Below are 17397 nucleotides of genomic sequence, written 5' to 3'. Positions count from 1 at the left end.
TCTCTTCGTAGATTTACTTTTTGTAAAAATTTAAATATATATTGTCCCTATAGTGTAATTTGTGATTATTTGGCGAAAGCTTTCTCTATCTATATGGCTTAAGGTGATCTCTCCCTCACTGCAGCTGATATAACCACTTGTTACGGTAGATCACCATCAGTGTTGTAATCTGTCAATCTGTCCGATTTTTCTGTCATTGTTTTAAAAACTCTGTCAGTGATGGAAAATATTTGGTTAATGCGACCTCTGATGAACAGTATATGTCTGTAGTACATGATGTTCCCTGAAAAATTCATGAATTTCCTGAAGATAGTTCACACCCTCCATTTTGTCTCAGAACCATTATTAGACACACTCAGTGGTAAATCTCATTCGCACAGTGGTATGAAACATGATATTAATTGTCTAATCTCGTAGGTGACAAAAATGTCGGACTGGCGCTGTTCAAATGTGATGCAGCTGAATTTATGTGCTGTCAGTGAGGTCTGAAGACTCGCTGTAAATACAGACAGCATATGTACTGTATGTGTGAGCTTATCTTTCTTCCTGATATTCAGTAATGTAACTGTCGCTTGGCACAAATGTACAGCACTTATTGCATCTTCAAATACACACACAAAACTATTGCACTTCAGTGAAGGTGACACTTCCCACATTCAACTAATCATGAGCCACCTGCAAGAAGCAAGCCGTCTGTCACTGAATCATATTGCTGTGACTGTCTCTCCACAAATCTCACTTATGCCAACCCAACACAGGGTGGCTTTAGGCAACACAGAAAATAAAAGAACAATATTGCAACTTTATTGACACATGCACATTTACAATGTAACTATATACAAAAGGCTTGCAGAAATTCTCACTGCCACCTTTGGGCTGAGTGAGCTGCCTGTGAGCTACCCAGCAGCACTACTTTTTTTCTAAAATTCATAAAAATACCAACAACACATGGATACTGAAGCTGTGGCTATTTAATATTAGGGGTGGGCAATATGGCAAAAATCCTCTATCACAGTGTATGTAATTTTTTATCATGGTAATGGTATATAATTACAATACACTAATTCTTCTGTAAATTCTGATTTTTTGTACTTGATCACATATGATTATTTTCTATTTTCTTCTTTTTTGGAAGTTCAGAATTCATCAAAATCACAATTCAATTTGACATTTGATTTTAAGGTCATGATTCAATTTTCGATTTGAACATATTTTTTAGCACTGATTAACTCTTCCTGAGTGCTGGTACAAAATGTTGACAAAGACTGTCTTGGTTCTTATTCTTCTTGATGTTTTTGACATCTTATTTTTTTCTGCTATTAAACTTCATTAAGAGCACACATACAATGGCTCCATATAGCATCATATCTTCTTATTTGGTCAGGTATGTGTAAAAATAAACAAAAAACATATAACTGTAAAAAACAAAATGGACTCAATGCCCTTGTCCTGCTGCTCTGTGATATTCTTTTGACATGTGTTGCATTGATTTCTCCATCAAGTCACAATGCATTTTAAGCACCATTATGTATCCAGATGACTCACCCTCTGCACCAACATGGTTTGATCCCCGTAACCTCCAGCCTGCTCGGCCTCTCCCGCCTCGCCTTCATCTTCATGAACCACCATGGTGTTGACTGAGTCAGTGTCTGCATCCCTGTGACTGAAAGCACAAGAGAATTAGAAGTCAAGGATGACACAGGACCTTGAGCTTGATAATGGAAGGGAGTGAAAAGAGAGTAGCACAGACTGATAGGAAGTATTGAATACTTAAATTAAAAGTAAAGTTGAAATATAAAAACAATCCCCTGCTTCCTGAATTGTTAGTATTTGTAGGCGTAAGTGTTGTTAGTGTTACCGGTCTGTAGGGCTCTCTTCCTCCTCTGCTCCCTCGCCACTCTCACTCTCCTCACTGCTCTCGCTGCTCTCTGAAGAGGAGGAGTAATCATTGGCCTTGACAGGAGGCCTCGGCTGCTCCTCAGCACGCTCCTTGGCAAAGAGGCCATGGTCCTACACACAGATACATACCATCATTTACTTTAAGAATGCATTACAAAAATATGAAGCTATATATGAACTAGGCAATAACACATTTATAAATACAACGCTAACATTAAAGGGAAAGTTCAGATTTTTTGAAGTGAGGTTGGCAGAAGAGTTCCAGCACAGAAGCTAAGCCATGTACTGCTGTGGACAGGGTCAAAAACAAAACGTATTTTAGACACTTTTAGTCCCCCACCAAATATTGTTCTGTCCAAAGCAACCAGACTCCTCAAGCAAAAACATTAATTTTAAAGTGATAGTTCAAATTCACTGCAGTCACACAATAATACAAATAAATTAAAAGATCGAGGCAGCTGAAGACCAACAATTCCTGTGTTCTGTGAGGTAAAATTACTTATTTTCCTTACAGTTCACCCCAAAAATAGTGCTGTTTATCCATCTTAATTGTTTTGGTGAGAGTTGCTGAATTTTGGAGATATCGCCTTAGAGATGGCTGCCTTATAGTGGAGCTAAGTGGCACCAGGCTTGAGTTTGTCAACATAATGCACAGACCTTGTTGTGAGCAGTTTCATGTGGGAACTATTTTCTAATTCACAGAAAGAAAGTAGTTCTTGTAGAGTCTACCATAGAAAGAAGGTAGTTCCTACATAAAACTGGTCACAACTGACCATTTAGTCCCATTATATTGAAGAGAAATTAGACATCTCTATGACTGATATCTCCTAAACTTAGCAACTCACACCGAAACAATCTAGATGGATATATAGCAACATAGGCCAGAGGAAAAAATATGTATTTCTGATTCTGGGGATTTTGGGTCCTTTTAGGGAGTATGGTTGATTAGGAGAGAACAATATTTGGCTTACACAAGGGCACTTTCCCTTCGGAGAGGGCTGTCTGACAACAAGCTAAAGTGGTAAAAATACTCTAAATATAGCGTATACTTAAATTGGTATTGATTTTATTGGGTCAACCCTTTTTAAGTGGCTAAAACACTTATTGTTGCTGACTCTGTCCACATCAGTTCATTGCTTAGCTTCCATGCTGGTACTCTTCTCTGCTTCTCTAAAGTAGGTGTGTGCTGACCTCCATATACTGTAATTGCTACCTCATACAACCCCAGTTCAAATAATCTTAACTATCCCTTTAAAGCAAATCCAAACACTGATGAAATTTTTGGATGATTTTGAGGCATGGTTACAAGGCCTATAATATGTGTGGGATGCCCACATTGTAACGAAAACATATAAAGTGCAATTTCATTCAAAGACAAAACATGATTTACCCAACAAATGAAAAAAAAAAATGTGTAGCGCATGCAAATCATTCTTCGTACTACGGCCAGTAGATACAAGCAGATACAAACTGAGCATTGCACAATACACACAGACACATTGATACTAACCTCCCCTATAGCTCTCTTGTAACTCTGTATTTTTTGAGGTGAAGTCAACAAACAAAGAGATTTGAGAAGAGGAGAAACATGAAGGAAAACAGCAACAGTATGGAGTACAGAAGGTGAGAAGGAAAGGTATCGTGAGGAGAAAACCTTCAGTTAGTAACAGGTGTGTTGAGATCAAGTAAGTTAGTGCTTTTTATTTTACAACTCCTTACAATATATGTCGCATGCACCCCTTTAGCAATATTAAAACTTGTTCTACAAGTACAGATTACGGGAGACAATGCCAATGTAATGTCTGTTTCAAAGACCCACTTACAGCAGGGCGCCCAGGGCGGGAGGAGGTGCGAGACTCCCCTGGCTTATGACGACTATCATGGGATAGAATGGGTGAATCCATTTTGGAGGAACCTGCAAATAGCAGAGATGTTGTAGAGTGTAGTTATAATTCTGAAATCAGACTTACTGCAACGACAGTCTGCAGAGAAATAGCACTGGGGAGGCAGGGACTCACTGAGGATGCGATGCCTCTCTAGAGAACCTGTCTGGGGCAGATTGGAGATGATGCTCATACTGTCTCCTCTCTCCCAGCGATCATTGCGGCTGAGATCTGGATTGCTGCCATGAGGATATAGTTAGGATACAAATCAGTTATGTCAAGTCGTCACTAAAACCTACCACCATTTAGGAGGCACTAATTTAAAGAGATGTCTTATCAAATTGTTTGGCTGTCTTCGGTACCTGGCTCTTACTGGATGCCTTATGCCAGAGCTCAGGTTGGTGTTGAGAGCTGTGGCAATGGATGCTGTCCTCTGAGGAATCTGAGAAGAGCAACATAATAGTGTTACAGTTATTTTGCAAAAAACAGTAGCTTACAACACTGGTTCCCAACCTGGGGATCTCAAACCCCTTAATATGGGTTGCCAAAGCTTTATGGTGGGGGTCACGAGGCCTTCTTGATTTTAAGGGCTATCTCAGCATTTCATTCATTTCTGTGAATAAAACTAAATGAAATTGTTATTTTTGAAGTTTAGATTATTATTCAGGATATTAAACTTAAAAAAAATCAGATTAAGGGCACACTGAAGACCTGAGCACAAGCTACATTTACAGGACTTTCACTATCTGCGGAACGACGACGCCCTGAAAGGTATGCAGTTACAACAACCAAAGAGTTAGGAGAACAATGGCCAAGTGTCAAGCAGAAGAAAATAATTTGTCAACAAATAAGCCTATTAAGTATGTATGGTGTTAAAAATTAAAAATATATAATAAAGACAAAAAAAAATGCATTAAAGTTAAAAAAAAAAAAAAAAAACTCAGGAAAATGCATCTCTGATGTAGCATTCACAGGAAATAATCTGCTAAAATTCACCATCAAATAGACCAAGCAGCCTTTACTGAAAATGCAGGAAAAAAATGCAACAAAAAATTTAATTGCATAAACCACCTTTGAAGGTATACACATAAATTTAATCCTGGTTGAGAGTTTTCCCTCAATGTAATAATTTGAAGACATAGTGGGATATTAACCACCACCACCACCACATGCAGGTCAGAGTTCGATGGATGAAAATGTTATACTGTGTGAGGTAAACAGTTTTTATTTCTTAAAACTGAGACATTTCTATGTCAGTTTAGTAAATGTAGTGCAGCTAACATAGATATGGGAGTCTTGATAAAAACAAGAGCAAACTGGGGTTATGTTTAGTGTTTGTACACCTACTGCTGAGTCAAAACCAGCTACTAGGGCTCCGTTCACACTGCAAGCCATAGTGCTCAATTCTAATTTATTGCTCAGATCTGATTTTTTTTGTTTGGCTCAACTGATCCACATGTACAAAAGAAAAATTACAAAGACGTCCCATGCTGCTTTATAGAAGTAAATGTGGTGGCCACTGAAGTCAGCATTTACCATTCCATTTATAAGGTGATGTGCACTGGAATCCATCAAATTCATGAGCAGATGATAACACAGACAAGGAGGAGACTTTTTTTTAAAATAATGGCTTTTTGCAGAGCAACTGCCCATTTTTTTGTTATGGAGACATGTGTGGATGCAAAGCTGGAGCCTGTAGTGCTGGGACTGTGATGTGAATGGCTTCACAGGCACAGATTTCATTCAAAATCTCAGAATGTTAAACTACTATGTCTGTCAAGGTCTCTCTACACCAGTCTTGCAGCAAGACAATATGACTGTTCAGAATGAGATCACATTGCAAAAAATCAGGCCTGTATCTGATTTAGGACCATGTATAAAAGGGGCCCATATTGGAAGTGAAGAGATCAAATTCCATTCCATGTGATTTGTGCTGTTCACGCTGGCAGGAAAAAAAAAGGAAAAAAGAAACAGGACACTTTTGTAGATCTCACCTTAGGTGGCAGTTCCACATCAGGAAGGCGGATCCAGGGTCCACGATCCTCTCTGATTTGGTGTGCCTGTGGTGCCGGGGTTTCAGAAGTGGGGTCTGAGTTTTGACGCACCAGCTCTCTAGAGTGGATGGGGCGGGGGGTGGGGGTAAGGGAGGGATCCTGGGTGGGGAAGGCAGACATGGTCTTAGTGGGCTGATCACAGAGGGACTGGGAGCGAGGGACAGGGGCAGCATAAGGCTTCAGTGGAACCAAGTGAGCCATCTGGAACTGCAGAGGACAGGAGCAACAGCAGCAGCACACCGGGAGGGAGGAGCAGCCGAGTGGAAGTAGAAGGCACAAGACAGTTGGAGAAGCAGGCCGAAGAGGAGGAGAATGCAAGGTGTTGTTTGTAATCCAAGGTGATATACGTTTGTTTTGGTTTTTTATGTTTAAGTGATTACAGATGGGTGGAGAGGGAAAGGAGGGAAAATAAGAAAAAGAAGGAATAAATAAGGTAAGGTAAAGCAGCTAAACAATCAGCAGCAGAAAGGCATACGCAGTTGTATCATCTGTATTTTACACATTTGCAAGTACCCACCTTTCCCTGCCCTCCTTGCGGTTCAACAGGCCTCTGCATTGGTGGTGTCTGAGCAGACTGGACCACTCCTGATTGGCTGATTGAGTCAGAGCGCGATTGTATGGCAGTGTCAGAGACAGTGGTGCAGATCTTGGGTGAACCCTGTCTGTTGAGCTTGCTTCGTTCCTCCACCTAAAATAAGGACAACACGGTGAAAGCAGGTTTTCTCCACAGATCAGCATACAGCAGTTTAACTTTAATTCAAAGTTCAAAGTAATTCAACCCAAATTCCAAAAAGCTGGGATGTTGTGGAAAATGTAAAGGAAAAAACAAAATGCAATGATTTGCAAACACTTTCCCAACTATATTTGACTGAATACAGTATAAAGACAAGACATTTAATGTTCAAACTGATTAACTTTATTTGATGCCTGCAACATAAAAAGTTGAGAGAGAAGCATGTTTAGCACTGTGATACATCACCTTTTTTTCTTTTCTTTTTTTCTCAGTAAGCATTTGGAACTTGAGTAGATGTTTAAGTTTTGAAAGAGAAATTCCTTCTCATTCTTGCATGATATTTGACTTCAGGTGCTCAACAGTGCAGGAGAGCCAGTTTAGTACCAAAAATCTTGCTCCAAAACCTGTATGTACCTGTCAGCAGTTTAGCAGTTTTAATATTAGATATCTTGTCTTTCAATTGAATTCAAGTCAAAATTTATGTTTTCATTTGTTTTACATAAAGTTGTTGTACTTCAAATTGGTACCTCTCGAGCCCAAGTAGGTTTGTTATTGGGCTCCAGGTTTTTGTTGTAGTGGTAGAGCTGGGGCTTCTTTTCTTGCTGCTGTTGCTGCAGAGACACCAGGTAGGCATGCTCCTGCTGCAGCTGTCTCTGCAGCCGCTCTGACTGACGCTGCTCCTCCAGCTGCTTGCGCTTATACTCCTGAGCAAAGAAACACACTGCAGTCAAGCCGTTGCTTGCCTCAGATTGGACAACAGACAGGTCAGGTCAGGTCATAACCAAACCAGCACATTTAAAAACAGCAAGTCTGCATTCACTGGGACTACAGACAGAGATTTGCATATTTAGCTTTAACCAAAATTGAATTCATCCACTAAGATAATAAATGTTTTGGGCAGATTTTAGCATCTCTAGTGTACTAGTGTACTGTATTTTTAGTACAGCAGTCAATTACCAACCCACATCAAAAGAATATTGATTGTGTCTGTAGCTAAACCTTTTTGTACTGTATATTAAAGAGACAGTGTAAAAGTGAATCAGTTGACTTATTGGGTTTTCATTGTGAGCTGTAAGCACAAGTCTCCCAGCCGTTTGATGGCCACTGTGTTCAACAGGAAACAGTAAATTACAGAATAAGAAAAAGAGTTTCATCCATGAGTCACTCAAATGGGGACTCAAATTCATGCTGCTTTTTACAACAGCAGAGATTATATTTCCAAAAAGTTAAATACTTGTCATTTCTCCTTCTTTGTTCTACTTACTGCTTAAAACTGTAAATTGCTATGGGCCACAAAGCAAAGCACTAGATTTCCAAGTAAATTTTCATTATGATGCTCACATATGGCCCACATGGTCTCGGTTTTTGATTTTTCAGAAAGAAACTGACTGAGTAAGCTCCTGTGGAAAAGGAGATACAGGCTTCCAGAACTGCTGCCGTTGTGACCCTGACAGAGGCACTACTACTGTATAACTTGGATAAATTCAGTATTGGAGAAAAAGTGTTCCAAAGCTTTGATTGTCACTTTATTTGAGGCCAGACCAGTGATTTGAGAATTTATATATTTTTTCATGTAAAAATGAGGTCATAAAATGCTGATATTAACTAAAGCATAATTCCAATAAAGCAAAACAAAAAACCAAACCAAATTCTTTTTTTGGTTGAACTTCTATACTCCTGTTCATACTTTACGAGCCTTATTGTTTTGAAATGTATTTATTCCCTGACAAACAATAGCACCAGAAAACATCTGAATATAGATTTTGATCATTTGTCTGCAATGAAATGTAGCTGACTACACAGGTCCTGAAGCTACCCATTAAAGCCATCATACAGTTCCTTTTCACTCATGCCTTTTGTTAGATTTCATTAGATTTTTAGCTCAGCTTGGTTCACGTATTGCCAGTTACAACCTTCATTACATCTAATGAAAGGCACTACATGAAGGCTCTTACTGTGAACCAACTGCAGGAAATGTTTGCAGTTTGCATTAACATATTTGATTAAAATAACAGGAGAGGAATGGAGTTCATTACAGGCAGGTGCATTAAGGCAGGCTCACACTAGCCTTGTTTAGTCCAGCTGAACGAATTCTGGTTTCAAATTCCAACGCGGACTAAACAACCACTCTCTGGTCCACCTTGATTTCAAGTGTGGTTCATTTTTGGTGTGAACACCATTCAAACCAATCAGAGAAGCGCACCACTGTAGGTGTAATTTGATTGATTAAAAAAACACTCTCTCTTACTGTTTTGGTGACTGGTGAACTAGTAGTTTGTTGGCTATGAAAAGACTGGACTAGCAGGGGACAAACCCAGACTCATGACAGGATGAGAAATGCCTGCATTATTAAAGGTAGAATCGGTGGGATTTATCCGAGCTGTTCATAAATGCACCAGGAAGATAGTTGATTGTTGATTGTTGAGTCTCATTCTCAGGACCTAAAATACTGATGTTTTGGGTTGGTAAGGTGTCTCAGCTCAGGATGAAGGTTTAAACAGATGTAGCATGTTGACTGAATTCAAAATTAATTACCTTAGCAGTTGATAAATACCCACAATTACATGGCCAGGGACATTTTAAGTGTTGTATATATATTTATATGTATTTCGGTGTTCATGTTGTTCCCCATCTTCATTGTCATTGCCATACAGACCTACCAACAGTGACACTGACATTTTTTGGAGATACTTTGAATTCAGGACAGGCTCTTTGCCATCCTAACTTAGGAAATTCTTAGGATGGTTTCTGTAATATGTATATTACTATGCTTAAATTTCTGTGATGAGGTCCTAGGGTTTTGTGAACTTATTGAATTGCCTGAAGTATAAAGCATACAGTGAAGCATACAGTAGTGAGAACCTGGATCTTTCCCCACCAACTAACAGGAACTAATAGCTTATGCTTTGGCTCAATCCGAATGAGAGCAACTCCTTTGCACCACAGGAGCTTGCTTTAGCAAAGATGTCTGGAGTGTGAAAATTCTTCCCTTCATTGTAAGCAAGATAGAATACAGTGAAATATGCCCAAAACTGCCCCAAAAATCTAGGGCAGTGCCTTTTCAAGACATGCAATACTATGGGAGATGCACCCACATTAAAAAAAATGTTCAAGGGCTGCATGTCTAGAACCTGAATCTGCTTTACTTTCTTACAAATACAAGTAGAAATGTTAGTATCTGATTGTTAAAGTATTCATCTCAGCTGCTTTTTACTCCACCTAAAGGCATCGAGCCCAAACACAAGCAGACATGTAACACTGCAGTGTTTTGTTTTGACAAAAACAGGAGCCACATTGTTGTGAGGACACACACAGTATTTCCTTTACTGAGGAGGTATTATAACCGATCATAACCTCTGCAGTCAAAATAAGACATGGTAAAGGAGTAGTGAGGACTAGTTACCATAAGCAGTGCTTGCTCCTGAAGCAACTGCTGCTGCAGGATTTCTAACTGCCGCTGCTCTTCTTCTAACTTATGTCTGATAAACTCCTGAGGAAAAGAAAGAAGACAGGAATGAGGGATATTAAGGTGGGAAACAGGAAATGAAAGTATATGGGGGAGGGGTAGATGATAAAGGCAGATAACAGTTATGTAATGTCATTCCAGTAAACAACCAAGACTAGGTGTTGCCATGATAAAAATCAACAACTCTAATACCGAATTTCAGACAAATCATGCACCATTACTGTTTAGAGGGTGAAAGAGACAAACTTCATCAAAACAGCAGCAGTGCATTGTGGGTGCAGTAAGGTACCATACTAACATATAAAAACAGAATTTGGCACAACAAGGTGATGGTGTTATGATGCCAGACTCTTGTGTTACTGAGGGTAGACTGGAAACAGAGCATAAGAGACGCAGAGAGCTCACCCACAGAAAACTCATCTCTGAATAAATACACTAATTTAGACCCTTGCTGCTATGGCAACCTACCCGTGGAATTTCACCACCAGAGCAACTTGCATAGTGTTGCCGGTGGACACACCCACACTCTGTACTCATTGGCTGTTTGCAGCCCCATGTCTCCTGTGGTTGGTTACCTGCTCCCTCTCAGCCAACCTTCTATCTTCCTCCCGTCTCATATCGTCGAGCCTCCGATGGGGACCTTTTTCTTGCTGCCTCACCATCTCTCGCTCTTTTCTCTGTTGCTGGGAGAGAAGGGTGACAGGAAAAAGAGAAATGAGTATAGAGGCTATGTTTGCACAGGGGAATTCATAATGGATAGCCTGCTTATAGGCAAACCCTTCCTTTGTTTTTGTAAAAAGAGCTGGGGAAAAAAGAAATGAAGGGAGCGGGAGTGCAGGGCAGAGAATAGAGGCTGTGAGTCATTCTCACAAGCACACACATACCTATTGCATCCTAATCACCTTCCGAGTGTGCAGCTTTGATTAAAACTGACCACAATTATTCACTTTTGGCATGGACCAGTTTTTAAACTGTGCTTTTATAGGACACTGAAACAACAAGGTTTATTTGGTAGTGACAAAAGACTGAGCTCTTTTGAGCTCACTCAATTGTTGTTGGCACTTTGCAGTTGAACAGAAGAGCCAGAAAAGATAGAGGAGGAGGTGGAGGTATATTAGGGGAGTTCAGTCCTGCTGCAGTAAAATAGCTTACCAATACTGCACAAAGCTTACGAGAATGATAACAATATCAGTGTAAGTATGTGTGTCTCATTTGAATCCCAAATAACCACTCAACCATTTCACAGCTGCTGACACTTTGTCAGCCCAACAATGAGCTGAGTTACATAGGTACAGTTTGTCTTCAGCAAAGGACACAACCTTTATTTATATAATGTCTGAGAAGCATGTTTAAAAGCAGGGGTTCTCAAAGTATGGCCCTAAGAGACATTTTGTGTGCCCCCCAAACATGACATGAAATGCATGCATTATATTTTAATCATTTCATTTTGATACTTTCATTTTCAACACCTACATTTAATACAATACTTAGCAAGCATGTCAAACTGTGCCACCCCTACAAGCCACTCTCGGGTTAAGACTGACAACTGACAACCTTGCTAGTGTTGCAAGAATTATATTTCGTCTTCAATACTAGTGCTGTATTTCAGTAGAAAACTCCTCCACCTCGGAAAAAAACACTGTATGGTTGGAGATAAAATGTGGTTCCAGGAAAAATGTATCAACTTTTACTTTGTCAGACTTCAGGGGACAGATGAAGTGATTTGCCTGAATTCAAGGAATCAATGCCTTTGTCAGACAAATCTTAAATCAACAAGCTCCTGGTTTTCCTGCTCCCTAAATTGGCCCTTAGTCATCAAAACTTTAAGAACCCCTGGATTAAAGCGTTACCTCACCCTAGCAATTAGATCACAGCATAAACATGAAATCTTCATTTCATTTTGTTCTCCTGTACCTTAATAGCAATATTTGCTCTTTAGTCCTCTATCAGTCAGCCAACAACAAATCACAATATAATCACTGAGTGGCATGTTTATGAAGTTTCTGATATTTGTTTGATGCACGTGGTGACATGATACATTAATGAACATGATCATCTCACTATACCAGCCAATCACTAAACTAACTGCTAGCAAGGGCTAATAGCTACAGACTGAAAGGCAGAACTTTGCACTAGAGATGCATCGATTTCAATTTTCTTGACCAATTTTTTTTTTTTTAGGGTCTGACCTGCCGATTCCACTTTTGACTGATTCTGATTTTTAGTCTTTCTAAGAACTATAATTGACAGCACTCACCATTCAACATTTTTGCAACTTTTCTTGTAAAAATTAAATTGGATGTTCATAATAAAACACTGACTATTAAATATTCATTAAATCTATTTTACATTTTCTCTTCAGTCCTCCAGGTTACAGCCAGGCCTTATTATAGTTTTATTTTAAGATTATGAATGGGGGGTGCTCGCATAGCTCAGTTGGTAGAGCATTCGCTCCATGTACTGAGGCTGTTGTACCTCTGCAGCGGTCACTGGCTCGATTCCCACCTGTGGCCCATTTGCTGCATGTCATTCCCCCTCTCTCTACCCTCCCTCCTGTCATATCTTCAGCTGTACCTATCCAAATAAAGGCAAAAGCCCCAAAAAAATCTTAAAAAAAAAAAAAGATTATGCCCATTGTGGCTCTCTCTTACGCACACACAGCTTCATCCTATGTCATCCACCTGCAATCTGTTGCTATTAATCAGAATGTTAATTTTTATGACCATAGATTAGCTGCAGTATCTTAGAAGCAGATTGTACACACGTTATGAACCCACCAATGTAGGTGCATCTTATTGTCTGAATAATGCATCCTTCTAATAGCAGGAAATTACTGCACTACTGACTTTAGACCAGGTTTTTGTTGGTCAACGGTGCAATCGATTTCTGTTGCCTCAAGATAGCAAGGCACCAGCAATGCACCTGACCACACCTCATTATAAGACCAACACACCCATGGGCACACAGAGGGGCGCAAGCACATTTGCTACTTACACAACGTGGATGCTTTGTGCCAGGTGGAAAATAGAGCCCATTATGTTATCTGCTACAATACTTGTACTGTACAAGCATTTTAATCACTTAAGTCAGAGGAATTAGTATTGTTTTATTTCATACAATGGTGTGCATACACTGTCAACAGAATTACACTCTACAAATCAACATGTTTTGGGTAGAAACTTTATGGGTGAAGGTGATGAAATGTAAAATAAAAATTACAATGAATTCTTAAAGTTATATTTTACAAGTCTCTGTAAGTACTTTTTAAATTTGAAAGACATAGGATTTGTATCTGTCATTTCTTGGTCATACTCTTTTTTTTTTTTCTAGCTTCAACACAACTATTTTGTTGGCTGGCTTTCTTAGGGCTAGACTGAAAGCCTTAAAAATAGACATAGCTTGAAAAAAAAAATAGCATGCATATAGTTCCTATGCTTCACATGAGTTAAATTACCACATGCAGCCTCAAGGGCTGGTTCACAGCCTCTTAACAGGCAGATTAGTGTAGAGAAACTCTAAATCTTGAGCCACTAATACAACTGACTAATCTCCATACTCCTTAAGGGTGAAAATACCTTTTCACAGTTTCCATGCATTTTACAAACTTCATACTCACAAAACTTCTCACTGTGGGCTACAATACCATCCCACTTAAGGAATATGTTTGCAGAATTAATAATTCATACTTGTGTTGCAAGACGCTGGATTTTTAAAATCTAGCTTTTCAAACGTTGCTATTCTTACATGCCGTTTTACTTTATTACATATAATTTACTTTATACATTCGGGGTATTGCATAACAACATTTAGTAGGGCTCACAATACAAGGCAAATCATAAATGCTGTTCACTTATGACCAAAGCAAGCAGTGACAAACCACCTACTGACCTGAAGATTGGAGACCTGATAAATAAAAGGGCTACAGCAAGTAGTTAAGTGGCTGAAGAATAGGACGAGAGCAGGCACATTACAGACAAGGAACAGGATGTTTTTAGTTGCTTGCTTTACAGTCTCTGAATTAAAGATATACTGTCGTGTTGCATAATGTATTAGTATCCAGGACACCGTTGTTCTGTCTCTGACAAAGACTGGTTACGTTTGTTTTTTTTATAAATGCATTACAATGAGTCAAAACCAACACCACTCAACACAAAGATGGATCAGGATGATAAGCTATGAGAAAAGTGGGGTAAATGTAGTATCTACATTGCTGTGAATGTATGTTCCTAAATTACACACACCCAATGATTATGTTTTCATTCTCTGAAGTTGGTAGACTTGCCTGGGTCATATTTCATTTCAAAGTCCATAACGTAAGTACATAACAAGACACACTTAATCCTGGGAGCAGCACTGCAATAATCTTGGTAAATACTAAAATTTTAAGTGTGAAAAACCTTGAAGTAACCACAAGACAGAAAGAAAGTCATGATGAAAGCAACAAAAAATGTTCTGGATTTTCTTACACGATTAGCTTGATATTTTGAGAAATATACTTTTTCCCCAACTTTTTGAGTTGGGAGAAAAGACTGACACAAGTCTCATGGCTGTGCATTAAGAATGAAGGTAGAGCCTGGAAATAATTAGCTTAGCTTAGCTTAGCCTGAAAGCAGGGGGAAAGAGTTATCTTGGTCACCTACAAAGTTTAATGAACTATGCCTACAAGCACCTCTAAAGCCAACTAATCCATTGACTAGTTCATACATAAACAGATGTATGAAAATATCAAGTGTATTTTTAGGGAGAATTATATGTTGTGATGGTTTCTCTCTGGGCCCAGTGGTTGCCAAAAAAAAGTTAGGGCAAAAGTTTTACAGGCATTGGGGGAGTATTTTTTTTTTAGCTTTGGAGAGAGCCAGACAGTCTTCATGCTAAGGTAAGCTAAGCTAAGGTAAGCTAAGCTAAGCTAAGATAACGGTATGCTACATTCATATTTAGTATATATAAGAACAGTATCACTCAAACCTCAACCTAACTCTAAGAAAGAAAGAGAATAAATATATTTTTCATGATGTCAAATTCCTTTAAAGAGTATAAATTCCTTGTTGATTCTTACCTCTTCAAGTCGGCGACGCTGTTCCTTCTGCTCTTCAATGCGTTTCTGACGGTCATGCAACAGTTGCCTCTTGTGTTCCTCAGGGTCCCTGCGCTGAGCAGCCAGTTGGGCCTGCTGCCTCTTGTGAGCCTCCGAGCGCTCTTTGTTCTCCTGCTGCAGACGCTGGAAGTCTCGCCTCAGGGTGGACTCGCCGGGCACATTAAGGATCGAACTGATAATCAAATTTTGGGGACAGTCATTTCCACAGAGAACACGGGTCAGGGATTCATACTACTTGGACAAAGGTGATAAACAGCAATTACCTTGACTCTCGGTCATCTCCTCGATTTTCATCCTCCTCATCACTTCCACTGTACTCATATTCTGTCTCTTCTATAAGAAAACAGAGTAAAAAGAAGTCAACATTACATGGAAAAACATTGGGGCATACTAAACTACAGTATACTGCTGATAACCGTCCATGATCATTAGAGCCAATTTTGGCCCTTTCTATCTCATTGGCTAACCTTTCTCTCCTCTTTTCTTTCGTGTACGGTCAATATGGTCTTTGAGCTGGATTCGGACCTGGCGCTCAGTGGGCTGGTCTCTGATGAAGGAGTGCTTGAGCAGCTGCTCTGTGGATGGTCGGCTGGGATATGTCTTCACGAGACAGCCCTCTATAAAGTCAATGAATTTCTTGGACCTGGGATGAAGGGGGGGTTGGAGGATAACAAATCAGCGAGGGAAAGAGGGAGGGTGAGGAGGCATGAAACAGTTGGCAGCTGGGCTGTTTCTGCCCAGAATCCTGATCCAACATAATCAGAGAGATTCAAGTGGTGCAAGGTCTGTCTTTAGCCCCTTTAATATCTCCAGCATTTTCTGGAGAGGAATCGTTTGTGTGTGTGAGGAAAAAAGGAAAGTGCAAACTAAAGCCTTTAAAGAGATGTTATCATCCTGTAAACAGAGTGAACAGTACATTAACAATCTGAAAAATTACTTAACTAACAATTATTTACTTCTTCTCACTCAATTTCTCTGAAACTTAAACTGATATGTGAGCATAACATGTTCATTATAAAATACAATTTAATGCACAACAACCATGCAATGAATACTGCCTGTAGAAGGTCAATAAGGTTGTTGATCCCATGTTATTGTGTATATAACCCTTACTGTACTTATGTTTTTGTATTGGCATAATTGTTTGTTTTGAGTCACACCAATACTGACTGAGACCTTCTTTGTGATTAGAATTACAAAAACATTGTGAAAGACATGCATTCTGAATCCAGTGGGACCATAAACTCCACTAAGTGGGTCAATTAACGAGTAGCAGGAAAAGTAATAGGAGCAAACATAGAGGGTAGGAGAAGGAATATGACAAATTAGAACAAACGCCTACAGCTTTTTGTCTTGCTTACAATCATATATTTGTCTCAATACTGGGACAAAGCATGTGACCTCTCACACTTTTAAGGGACCTGGGCTAATACAAATGTCTTTCTCAATCAAGGGACAAATGCACTCAAAGTAACCTGAAGCAAAACATCTGCTTAAAGAAATAACAAATTTTCCTGCAATTCTGTATTGCTTCTGGTAGCAGCATTCTTTCCATTCAGTGCTGTTCTTATTAAATGTGTTTATATGCACTTAACCTGGTTTTGGTTTCTCTGCAGTAACCTGTTTTCTCAAACATCAAGTAAACAGAGTAAGCACGTTACTGTGGTGCATGTAAATGTGCTTTCCTGTCATGACCTGATTTTTCACATTTGGGTACATCACATTTATTTGGTGGATTTGGCTAAGTAATTATTAAGAAACTTATGTTACCTAAATACAAAGACATAATCTTCAATTGTTTGTTTGATACACTACATACAAATATTTCCATGTAATTTGATCAGTAATAAGAGTGGAACAGAATTTATTTACTACGTAATGTACTGCACAGTCTCATCAACATGTTTTTAAATGTATTGTTAATCATTCTTTTTATTATTTAAAAAATTATTTAGGGAAATATAAGAAATGTTCTTTTTGTCTCTGGCAGCTGAAGGGGCATATCGCTGTCTGTGCTTGATTGACAGCAGCTGGCAGGCTGCCTGAGTGCCTGTGCCACACCGTAGGAAACAAGAGACAAAATAAGGAAACTTGCTCTGTAGCCTACATGTCATGTGCAGCCAGGATGTTGTTAATGGTAATGAAGAATAAGGACCACACCAGCATCTACCCAGACTGAAGTGACCTTTGCAGGTATGCTTACACGCTGCTTAATGAGCTGTGGCTGAGGAGCTAATGAGCTAGCTAACCTGCAAAGTGACCATAAC

At 39.3% G+C, this 17397-nt stretch overlaps 1 protein-coding gene across 3 annotated transcripts in view; it reads right to left on the bottom strand.

Moving 5' to 3' along the window:
* Positions 1-17397, bottom strand: part of mink1 (misshapen-like kinase 1) — a 42679-nt gene that overhangs the window by 9107 nt on the left and 16175 nt on the right. Inside the window, exons 9-22 of one of the 3 annotated variants that reach the window (XM_084731026.1) lie at positions 15598-15773; positions 15394-15463; positions 15092-15302; positions 10611-10718; positions 9973-10059; positions 7097-7273; positions 6354-6524; positions 5777-6043; positions 4145-4224; positions 3918-4021; positions 3723-3814; positions 3410-3433; positions 1859-2010; positions 1546-1663 (exon numbers count right to left, since the gene is read on the bottom strand). In XM_084731026.1, the coding sequence (XP_084587152.1) occupies positions 1546-1663; positions 1859-2010; positions 3410-3433; positions 3723-3814; positions 3918-4021; positions 4145-4224; positions 5777-6043; positions 6354-6524; positions 7097-7273; positions 9973-10059; positions 10611-10718; positions 15092-15302; positions 15394-15463; positions 15598-15773 (1837 nt within the window). The remainder of the gene's footprint in view (positions 1-1545; positions 1664-1858; positions 2011-3409; positions 3434-3722; positions 3815-3917; positions 4022-4144; positions 4225-5776; positions 6044-6353; positions 6525-7096; positions 7274-9972; positions 10060-10610; positions 10719-15091; positions 15303-15393; positions 15464-15597; positions 15774-17397) is intronic. The other 2 variants (XM_084731028.1, XM_084731027.1) reach the window with 2 other exon arrangements.

The sequence above is a fragment of the Lutjanus erythropterus genome, chromosome 11 (genome assembly GCF_056507025.1).
Source record: "Lutjanus erythropterus isolate fLutEry1 chromosome 11, fLutEry1.hap2, whole genome shotgun sequence".
NCBI lineage: Eukaryota > Metazoa > Chordata > Actinopteri > Lutjaniformes > Lutjanidae > Lutjanus > Lutjanus erythropterus.
Note: the sequence above shows the minus strand (reverse complement) of the source record. Positions and strands in the feature narration are given on the sequence as shown.